At 43.5% G+C, this 11,968-nt stretch overlaps 1 protein-coding gene across 1 annotated transcript in view; it reads right to left on the bottom strand.

Annotated features, from left to right (window-relative positions):
* Positions 1-878, bottom strand: part of GMPS (guanine monophosphate synthase) — a 51,921-nt gene extending 51,043 nt beyond the window's left edge. The window contains exon 1 of the mRNA XM_006090326.2: positions 581-878. Coding sequence (XP_006090388.1) covers positions 581-607 — 27 coding nt within the window. The 5' untranslated portion in view covers positions 608-878. The remainder of the gene's footprint in view (positions 1-580) is intronic.
* Positions 879-11,968: the final 11,090 nt, after the last annotated feature.

Raw genomic sequence — 11,968 nt, forward strand, 5'->3', positions numbered from 1 at the left:
AATACAGAACACCTTAACTCAACCCTAACGCTTATAATAAACTAATCATAAAAAAACGGAATACGTGTAAACGGGAAGACGAGGGGATGGCCCAGCTGGATCCCCGCACCGCGAGGCCCGTGCGGGTCCCCGGGATCGCCACAAAGGCCCCCATCCTCCTGAAGGGACGGGATGCGGGCTGAGAAAGGCACACACAACACACACACACACACACCCGCTCGCCTCCCTACCCCCACCCTCGGACCGCGCTCCGCGGACCGGCGCCCCACAGAGACGCGGGGAGGCCGGGGCCGGCGGTGCGGCCGCGGGTGACTGACGCCCTCCCCGACGCCCGGAGCCCAGCGGGCGCAGGAACCCCGACACGCAGACGAAATCAACAAAGCACCTGCCCCTCTCGAGGAGAAAGCACCCCACAGGCCCCGACCGGTGCCTCCCCGACGCGCCGCTGCCCCGGCCGCAGGGCTGCGCAAACGGGTCGGGGTGAAGGGGCGCGGAAGGGCCCCGCGGCGTAGCTTCGCGGCCCCTGAGTCTCGCCTTCGTCTGGAGGCGGCGAGGCGGGGACCCCACGCCAGAGACTGACCTTGGAGTCTCCGTTGCACAGAGCCATCGGGGCCGGGGCCGCGGCGGGCAGAGTAGGAGACGGGGCGGGAGAGGGCCGGCCGGGTGGACGCCGCGGGCCGCGACGGAGAGAAAGGCCTGGTGGATGAGCGGGCGGGCGCGGGGAGAAACTGGCCGCTGGCGAAGCGCTGGATCCAGCAGCGGCGGAGCGCGGGCCCCAGCGCCGCGGGAGAAGAGACCGGCCGCGCACACGCTACCCCGCCTCCTGCTTCCGCCCCGGCCGGCCACTGGGAGGAGCCAGAGCCCGTTTGGCTGGGCCACCGAGTTGTGGGCAGCCCCCAACGCTCCGCGGCTAAAACAGCAGCTTCCAGAGGCGGGGCTTTGAGCGCCGGGCCCCTCCTCCGGGTCCGCAGGGCCGCCGGGGCCTGCGCTCCGGAGAATAAACCCGCCCAGTCTCCGGCCTGCCCGCCCACGGAGGCGGGGCCTGAGGTGCCTGGCTCCGCCCCCGTCTCCAAGCCCCGCCCCCATGGGAAGGAACGCGCTTCGCCCGCCCCTGGGGAGGAGGAGCCCGCGGCGCCCGGAAGGCTCCGCCCCTCCCGCCCCCGCACGGGGCAGCGGGCCCGCGGAGACGGGGTCCGAGCGCCCCGCTCCACCCCCGCCGTAAAGGCCCGCCCTCAAGCAAAACCCAAGCCGCCGCCACCTTACTGTTCTCCCGCCTCCCTGCAGCCTCGGACCAATGCGAGACGCTGGCGCCGATGAGTTGGAGATTAGAGAGGTGGGCCCGGGTGCGCGACCTCATCGCAGGTTTGGGAACCTGAAGGAGGCCAGGGCTGCTCCGAGGAGTTTTCGTGGTGACCTCTCAAGGGATGTCAAAGTGTGATTGGATCACTTACGTCCCTCAAAAGTTCCACAACGCGGGTAGAATTTCCAAAAGGGAAGAGGTTTGCGAGCGGCTGGGCCAGGGGACTAGTCGTGAACTCAGTTTGCACAGCAAACAATGTTTTTATTCTGATTGCTTGTGGAGAACGGGTGGCAGACCCTCCAACTACTCTGACACCGTCAGGATGAGATACTGTATTGTTATGAATTTGGTCACCTGAGAGGCTAACTTCGGGTTGGGTAATAAATAAAAACATTTGCTACCACATGATCTCACTCATTTATGGATAATAAAGACCATTTATAAACTGATGAACAAAAATAGATACAGAGGCAGAGCAGCATTGAACAGACTGTCAAACTCCAGCGGGAAGGCAGGGAGGGTTGGGGAAGGGGGGCGGTAAGAGATCAACCAAAGGACTTGTATGCATGCATATAAGCATAACCAATGGACACAAGACACTGGGGGGAAGGCCAAGGGGGGAGGAGACATATGTAATACTCTTTGTAATACTTTAAGCAATAAAACAAAATTTAAAACACACATTTGGAACAGCTTCCAGTTAGCAAACCTTTTTTTTTTCTTTATTATTGAAAGTATTACATATGTCCCCTTTTTCCCCCTTGACCTCTCCACCCTGGCCGGGTCCCAGGCCCAGGCCTTCACCAGCAAAGCTTTTGAATAGGTATTGTTATAGAAAACCAAATTTGCTGAGCTCATGCTGTGTCAGGCTCTAGTGCAGGTATTAAGGAGCCAAAGTGAGACAACCCTGACTTCCAGAAACGCAGGAAATTAATGAGGTAGGATTGATGTTCTTATCCACTTTTTAACTAATGAGGAACTTGAGGCTCAGGGAGATAATGTGCCTCTTTGCTCTCCGTGTAGGATAATGGGTACCTGATCTGGGAAAGCTTAACAGTACAATATTTACAACAACAAAAAGCCCAAAACTCTAGTGGGCCTCTGACTCAACGAAAGCATTTCACTTACCCATTTTTAAGCTGGGGAAAAAAATGGATACTTGAACTTTCTAAGGCCATAGATACTGGATTCTCTTGGTAGGTCCGTATGAATAATCCAGAGAACAGTGTAGTAACCAATAATAACCAATATAGTCTAGTGGCCACTTACGTTTATGGCTAAGAATATTGACATGTACCAGAATCCTAATATCTTATGTTCTCCTTCTGCAACTTTGGCTTCATTGACCCCCTTCCTCTTTCTTGAAACTGGATTTTCCTTACAATACAGCGTAGAGGTGCCTTTTCACTTCTGGGATTGTTCTTGGTCACCTTTTCTTGCCCTTCCTATATCTGTCCTACAGGAGAAGGCTAAAGTGTTGGTTTCTTCAGGATTTTCATTCCTAACCCTTTTCTCATCTTTCTCTTCACCTGTTTCCCTAGGGCACTTGTTTAAAAATATAGAGCTGCTTAAAAATACCCTTAATAGACTCTATGTTTTCTTTTTTAAATATATTTTATTGATTTTTTACAGAGAGGAAGGGAGAGGGATAGAGAGTTAGAAACATCGATGAGAGAGAAACATCGATCAGCTGCCTCCTGCACACTCCTTACTGGGGATGTGCCCGCAACCAAAGTACATGTCCTTGACCGGAATCGAACCTGGTACCCGTCAGTCCACAGGCTGATGCTCTATCCACTGAGCAAAACCAGTTAGGGCAAGATTCTATGTTTTGAAAGCTCTCTCCTGAGCTCCAGATCCATGTTACTTTACACATCCCCAGGCATATTGGGCCCCAAACTCAACAAGTCCAAAGCAGAAGTTCCCAAATTTCTGTGCCAAATCTCACTGGCACTGTGATATTAGAAGGAAGAATTTAGTCTTTCACCCATAAACTACAGGTTTTCATAGATACCCTTTGTCAAATTTAAAAAGTTCCCTTTTTTTCCAATTTTGCTTAGAATTTTTATCATGAATGAATATTGTAGAATACTTTCTCTGTGTCTATTGAGATAATCATATGGTTTTTATTTTTTCAAATTATTGTGGTAAATTAGATTGATTTTGAAATGTTAAATCAACCCTGCATTCTTGGGATAAATTTAAAGTATATATTGGATTTGGTAAAATTTTGATTTTGAATTTTTGCATCTATGTTCATGAGGAATATCAGTTTGTAGTTGTATTGTAATATTTTTAATTAGTTTTGGTATCTGGGTAATGCTGGCCTCAAAGAATAAGGTTGAGAGTTTTTGTAGAATTATTTCTAGAAAAGTTCTTAAATTTTTGGTAGACTTCACCAATAAGGCTATCTGAGCCTGAAGTTTTCTTTGTAATAAGGATATATATATTGATTTCAGAGAGGAATGGACAGAGAGAGAAGCATCAATGATGAGAGAGCGTCATTGATCGGCTGCCTCCTGCACACTCCACATTGGGGATCGAGCCTGCAACCCCGGACATGTGCCCTGACTGAGAATCCAACCGTGACCTCCTAATTCATAGGTTGATGCTCAATCTCTGAGCCATGCTGGCTGGGCTGTAATAAGGTTTTTAACAACAAATTCCACTTTTAAAAATAGATATACGGCTCTTTATATATGTGTATGTATATACATATGTGTTCTTTAGGATATCTTTTTTTTAGCTTTGGCAATTTGTGTCTTTTAAGGAATTTCAGTTTCATCTAAGTTGTCAAATTCATAGGCATAATGTAATTCATAATATTTGCTTTTTATCTCTTTAATATATACAATCTATAGTGATGTCAACTTCCTCATTCCTGATATTGGTAAATTTGTGTTTTCTCTATTTTTTTCTCATCAGTATGGCCAGAAGTTTACCAATTTTATTGATTCTCAAAAAAAAGCTCTTAGTTTCACTTATTTTCCCTATTTTTCTGATTTCTATTACATTAATTTCTACTTTCATCTTTATTATGCCCCTTCTTCTGCTTGCTTTAATTTGCTCTCTTCCTAGTTTAAGTTGGAATCTCAGATCATTGATTTGAGACCTTCTTCTTTACTGTTATAGGTATTTACCTCTATATATTTATCGCTAAGCAGTGCTTTAGTAATATCCCAGAAATTCTTATATATCATTTCCATTCATTTCTAAATAGTGTCTAAATTTTTTTTAAATTTCTTTTTTGATCTATGGGTTATCTAAAAGCATGTTATTTAATTTAAAAATATTTGAAGATTTTCCAAAGAACTTTCTGTTACTGGTTTCTAATTTAATTCCATTTTGGTCAGAGAAAATACTGTGTATGACTTAATTTCTTTTACATTTACTAAGATTTGTTTTTATGGCTTAGAATATAGTCTACCTCAGTGAATGTCCTGCCATTGTTTTGCGGAGTGTTCTATGCGGGCATATAGGTTAAGGTGGTTGATAGTATTGTTCAAGACTATTCTATTCTTGATGATTTTCTGTTCAGTGGTTTATCAGGAATTGGGAGAATCACTATAATCGTGATTTTATCATTTCTCCTTATAGGTCTATCAGTTTTGCTTCATCTATTTTGAAGCTCTGTTAATAGGGTCATAAATTTTAGAATTGTTATAGATCACTTTATAATTATGAAATGACATTCTTTATTCCTGGTAATGTGGAAGGATAGTAAGAAGCTAGGAAAATTCCTGGGCAAGTAGAATGGGTAAACTGAGACAAGAAAATTAAACAAGGCCAAACAATTTGAATAACTTACAGCCAGCTAGTGAATGGCAAGACCTTATCTTCCCTAATCAAGGATACTTGAGAGCAAATGGTTTTTACCTGTCCTCCCTAACCAGAGAATATATAGTTTCAATCATCCTGGTCAGGGAAAATAGAGAACAGAGACCCAATTTATGCCATTTGTGCCAGCCAAACTCAAGGACAGTGGAAGTCAGGGGAACAAATAACAAAAACCACAGTAAAGCCAGACAGACCGAAGATAAAAGTCAAACAGTAAAGCAGACTAAAGAATAATCCCAAACTCCCCTATATGCTCAGCATATTGATGCATCAGCATATTAAAAACGCACTTGGAAAGCTAATGAATATTCAATTAAAACCCTCCCCTAAAATTCTTGCCCTCCGAAGAAAGATAAAAACCATCAAGACAAAGATCCGGTGCAGGCTCACTCTAGAGAAATCCCATGCCCCTTCTCGAGCATGAACTTTTTACTTCCTTCTAAACTCCAAGGATCCCCAGGAGACTTATAACCAGGAGAGCAGTGGACAGCAGCAGCTCATCCCAGGCTTACCCCCTGATCCTGTCTCCAAGGCCCTCTTTTTTTCTGACTTTCCAGTGAGATAAAAGCAGCCCTGCCTTGGTTCACATTTTTACTATAATGTTTCTAGGGAGCCAAAGCAGAACACTCCCTGGGCTCTCTCTTGTTGCTTCTTCTACCCTAAGTCCTTCTTTTGTTTCACTGTCTCCAGCTTTAATAAGTGTACTCTCAAAATCACCTGGAATCTTATTGTGAAACTAGAGGCCCGGTACACGAAATTCGTGCACTTGGGGGGCGGGGGGGGAGGGTGTCCCTCAGCCCAGATTGCGAGAGGGCACAGGCCAGGCCGAGGGACCTCACTGGTGCATGATCGGGGCTGGGGAGGGATGTGGGAGGTTGGCTAGCCAGGGAGGGACCATGTGAGGGCTCCAGGGCGTGTCCGGCCCATCTTGCTCAGTCCCAATTGGCCAGACCCCAGCAGCAAGCTAACCTACCAGTTGGAGTGTCTGCCACCTGGTGGTCAGTGCACATCATAGTGAGTGGTTGAGCAGCCTTAGCATATCATTAGCATATTACGCTTTGATTGGTTGAATGGACGACCAGACACTTAGCATATTAGGCTTTTATTATATAGGATCTTTCCTACACAGGTTCAAGAACCTACACACTACAGGCCAGTCTGAGGCAGACCCACTCTGGGCTGGCCCTGTCTAATAACAGTAACATTTTTTACTCTAACAATTTCTTTGTCCAATATTAAAATAGCATACCTGATTTCTTGGCTGGTTCTTGGCATGATATAGTTTTTGCAACTCTTCAAACTGTTTGTATCTTTATGTTTAAAGTGTTTCTTGTAGGCAGCAAATAACTGGGTCTTGCTTTTTTGTCTGATCTGTCTTTTGTCAATTTCTGTCTTTTAATTGGAGTGTTAAGATCATTCAAATTTAATGTGATTATTGATATGGTTAGGTTTATGTATATAACCTGGAGATTCTCAAGATAGTAGGCTGAGACAATTGAATGGCTCATTTCTTTTGTTTCCTGTCTTTCAGGAGTCACTGCACATTGAAGCTTGATATCCAGTATTCTATAACCATTATTTTACATATTTTCTCTGAAGTTTTTGGTTGTTACAGGCAGAAAGGTAACAACCTGTTACACTATCTTTGGGTAAAGTAGAAATCAAAGAACTTCATTTAATGATTAGTTAAAGCATCTTAAACATGTAAAATCTTCCTTTCTTATACATATTTTTATTCAGGGTAAAAATTGCCCTGAATTCAGAACAACTTAGGCAACACAGGATAGTGATGCTGATTCTTGTAAATGTAATTGTGAGGTTTCTGGGACTAACACATTTTTAAAGAAACAATTGATAAAATCCATAGATAGATAATTCCAGATTTTGTGTGCATCATATCATTGAATATTTATTTCAGGTATAATCTGTAGTCATCTCATTTCATCTTTCAAAATATTTACTATTTTAAACCTCCCATTAACAAAAAAATAACTTTTAAATGTATGAAAAATATTAGATGTCAACTTAAAATGTGGAAGTACATAGTGTTTCAAAATCCTTTTAGGATGGTATGTGAGTTTTTTAAAAATTTGTAAACAACTGCTCAAAAATAAAATGTAATCATGTATCCCTTACTAATGGCTTCCCATTGCTATCAGGATAAACTAAGTTCTATCATTGCTTGCTTGGTACTTGGAGATTTGGCCAGCCCCTTTTTATCTTGTAGCCCGATCTTTTACCACTTTCCCCTCACTGTACTCTACAGCTATATTAAACTGCTTTATTTCCTTAAACATGAAATGTTCTCTCCTATTTTGGGCCCTTTGAACCTAAATATCTTCTGTCTAGAATAGTTCTGTTCCCCTCCCCACAACTCTGCAGTCTTGGGATAGATGTATCTTTCTCTTTTGTGCTCCCATAACCCTTTTCCCTTCACTAGTACTCACCACCCTCCACTGTATTTACCTGTTCACTTGTCTCTGTCCACGGAAAGCCCTGGCTGCAGTATCATCCCAGTAGCAATGAGCAAATGTAGCACCCAGATACTGGTTTTTAAATACCATTCTCCAGCAACAGGAACCAGGGCTCTTTGGAGAAATGGCTGATTTAAGACTGAGGCAAGGATAAATGACCAGAAACATTTTGTGTGTGTTTGTGTGTACCAGAAAGTAAAGAAGTACCCAAGAATAATGGGGACATGTCAGAGGGACACAGGAGTCAGTTTGAGAGGACTTTTACTGGCCAAATGTGGGACAGATCGTGATGGCGCGCACACACACACACACACACACACACACACACACACTTTCATAAGACACGCACACACACACGCACACGCACACACACAATTTCATAAGAAAATACCAAACTGTATTCCAAAGGGGCTGAGTCAGTTTGTATTCCCACCAGCAGGGTATGAGAGTTTCAGGTGCTCCACCTCCTTGCCAACACATATCTTCAATCTTCATTGTAGCCTTTAAGCAGGTGTGTGATGGTATCTCACTGATGTTGACTAACGATGATCCTTTCATGTACTTGTATGTGATCTATATCTCTGCTGAGATGTCTCTTCAAATATTTTGCTCATTTTTACTGGGTTGTTTTATTATTGAGTTATAAGAGTTCTTTATATATCCTGGATACAAGTCCTTTATTAGGTTGTAACCAGAACTTTGTAACTGGAGCCCTAATAAGAACAACAATGAGCCCTAGCTGGTTTGGCTCACTGGATAGAGCATCGGCCTGGGGACTAAAGGGTCCCAGGTTTGATTCCGGTCAAGGGCATGTACCTTGGTTGCGGGCACATCCCCAGTGGGCAGTGTGCAGGAGGCAGCTGATCAATGCTTTCTCTCATCAATGTTTCTAACTCTCTGTCCTTCTCCCTTCCTCTCTGTAAAAAATCAATAAAATATATATATTTTTTAAAAAAGAACAATGATACCAATAAAGGTACTCACAGGCATTTCTCCTCTGGCATTAGCACCTAAAATCACATCTGGTCCCTCCTTTACAGCCTTAGTCTTCAGGCTTCTGCTCCCTCCTGGGAGATGATGACCTTTGAAGACATTCAGCTATAAAAGAGACCAGTTTCATCAACAATAAAAGTACAACCTATGGGAAGCCTCCTTTATCAATGAAATAAAATGTTTTAATCTGAAAGAAAAGTGATGGTAAACAGATTAAAGCTGCTGATTCAGTTAGGAATCCATCATTGTATCCTATATGATAAAAGGATAACATGCAAATTGACCCTAATGGGGGAACCACCAGGAACGATCAGTCGCTATGATGCGCACTGACCACCAGGGGGCAGATGCTCAATGCAGGAGCTGCCCCCTGGTGGTCAGTGCATTTCCACAGGGGGAACTCCGCTCATCCACAAGCCGGGCTGATGGCTGCGAGCACAGTGGCAGTGGCTGCAGTCTCTCCCTCCTCCTAGGCAGCACTAAGGATATCCAACTGTGGCTTAGGCCTGCTCCCTGCCTTCAGTTGGACATCCTCCAAGGGCTCCCGGGCTGCCAGAGGGATGTCTGACTGCCAGTTTAGGCCCGATCCCCCAGGGAGCAGGCCTAAGCCGGCAGGTGGACATCCCCTAAGGGGTCCTGGACTGTGAGAGGGCACAGGCTGGGCTGAAGGACCCCCCTGAGGGCACGAATTTTTATGCACTGGGCCTCTAGTAACTATATAAAGAAAGAAATGAATGATTAAATGGGGAGAAACTCCTTATCATAGAATATCAACTAATAAGAGTCAAAGGAACAATTGAATTAGAAAATCATTTTGCAACCATCAAAGAAATAATAATAAATTTAGACAAGAAACATTAATGGATGGTAAAGTTCATCAATGAAAGCTGGATCAAGAAGAGGTTTTATTTACATTGTCCTAAAGTCTCTCTCTACAAAATAATCATTAATTATTCAAGGAAAAAGAGTAACTTTACAGTGAAGAAACCTGAAGATACCTCCTTATTCTAGTGATCAAAGTTAACATCAACAGCAGTTAAACAAATTAGCATCATGAGTCATCTGATGAATACAGTGAGATGAACACAGTATTACTTCAGTGCTTGCCTAAAATGTGTAACCTGATTGTAAGCAGACATCAGGCAAACCCAAATGGAGGCACATTGCAGAAAATAACAGGCCTGTATTTGTTCAGTTATCTATTTCTTTGTAACAAACACCCTAAAACCTACTGGCTTAAAACAACGCTTTATTTTACTATAGTTTGGACAAAGAGCAGCTCTTCTCTATCCTAATGTAGATGTGCTATAGCCCAGAGCCTGGCTCTACTAGGCCTCAGCTGGAGTGGCTCAAAGGCTGGAAGCAAGAATCATCTGAAGGCTTTCCTACTTCACATCTCTGACACCTGAACTGGGAGACTCAAGCAGCTGAGGCTGCAAAAGCTACAGCCCATCTGACATCTCTGCCTCTATATGGCCTCTTCATCACCAGTTTCAGGATAACAAGATTGCCTATATGTCAGCTCAGAATTCCAAGGGAGAGAAAACAAAAACAGAAGTGGGGGCATCAGTGGTAGAGGGGGAGAATTAACAATCAGGTGACGTGGATAAATCCCAATGTATTATGCTCACTGAAAGAAGCCAGACTCAAAAGGTTACACAGTGTATGATTTCATTTATATAACATTTCAGAAAAGGCAAAACTATAGGGGGGGAAAAAATCAGTGGTTGCCAGGGACTGGAGGATGGGTGGAGAGATTGACTTCAAAGGAATACAAGGGCATTGTTTGGACTAATGAAACTTCCATACCTTGATTGTGGTGGTGGTTATTCATTTATTTGTCAAAACTCATAGAACTATACACTAAAATTTTACTTAGTGTACAATTTTACTTGTATGTAAATTATACTTCAATAAACCTGACCTCCCCCCCCCAAATCAATTAAAAATTCTGAGGAATATATAGAAGATATAATTCAGATGATAGTGAACTGGAAACCCAGTCAAGAAATATACAACTACACATAGATTTAGGAAGGGGCCACTAGATGGTGGTATTAATTTTTGTAATACAGCCCAAGGAAAATCATAAAGCTCAAAGATCACAGACCTGGCAGTGGAGCACTTTTGGGGAAAGTTTCCTGTAAATCCATAGTTGTAACTTCTGATATCAAGCCTTGAGCTGCATTGGTTTCTGTGATTTTGCTAAGCCAGGTCTCCTAGCCTTCCACGGATTCTGGGAAGCCAGCAATATCCTTCCAGTAAAATTCTATTTTTTTGTAGTTCAGTTTTGTTTTTGTTTTCTGAAACAGGTTGACTAACAGAACTAAAAATGGCTGTTGACCAATTTATTTTTTATTTGTTTTGTTTTGTTCTTATTTTTCACTAGTGGCCCGGTGCATGAAATTCATGCATGGGGGAGGGGGGTCCCTCAGCCTGGCCTGCACCCTCTCACAATCAGGGACCCCTTGGGGAATGTCCGACTGCCAGTTTAGGCCAGTTTAGGGGTCGGGCCTAAACTGGCAGTCAGACATCCCTCTCGCAATCTGGGACCACTGGCTCCTAACCGCTTGCCTGCCTGCATGCCTGATCACCACTAACCACTCACCTGCCTGCCTGATCGCCCCTAACCACTCACCTGCGTGCTTGATTGCCCCTAACAGCTCACCTGCCTGCCTGATCCCACCCATGCACGAATTCATGCATGGGGCCTCTAGTGGTATAATGAACTCCCAATATCAGCAAACATCAATAATCATTGATGATCTGCTTTTCTTTCCTTTTTTTTTTTTTTAGAAGGGGAGGATGGGAGAGAGAGAGCAAGAGAAACATTGATTTGTTGTTCTACTTATTTATGCATCTTTGTTTGATTCTTATATGTACCCTGACCAGGAATAGAACTCACACCTTGCTGTATCTGGACGATGCTCTAACTAACTGAGCTACCCAGTCAGTGTAATAATCTGCCATTCTTAATTTATCAAACCACCACCCCAACACCCATGCAAGTATTTTTTTTACAATTCCTTTTTTAATGAGATAAAATTTACATATTTTGAAACGCACAGATTTTTAAAAGTAGACCTTTTTGAAAAAGAAGTTTTAGGGGAAAAAAGCAGTTTTAGGTTCACAGCACAATTGAGCAGAAAGTACAGAGAATAATTATTATTAACTGCCCCCCCCCATCTCCACTCATACATTGCCTCCTCCATTATCAACATCCCTCACAGAGTGGTACATTTGTGACAATTGATGAAGCTACATTGACACACCATTATCATCCAAAGTTCATAGTTTACATTAGAGTTGACTCATTGTATATGCTACAGGTTTGGACAAATATATGACGTATGACTGCCATTAT

Source organism: Myotis lucifugus, unplaced genomic scaffold (genome assembly GCF_000147115.1).
Source record: "Myotis lucifugus unplaced genomic scaffold, Myoluc2.0 scaffold_70, whole genome shotgun sequence".
NCBI classification, from domain to species: domain Eukaryota; kingdom Metazoa; phylum Chordata; class Mammalia; order Chiroptera; family Vespertilionidae; genus Myotis; species Myotis lucifugus.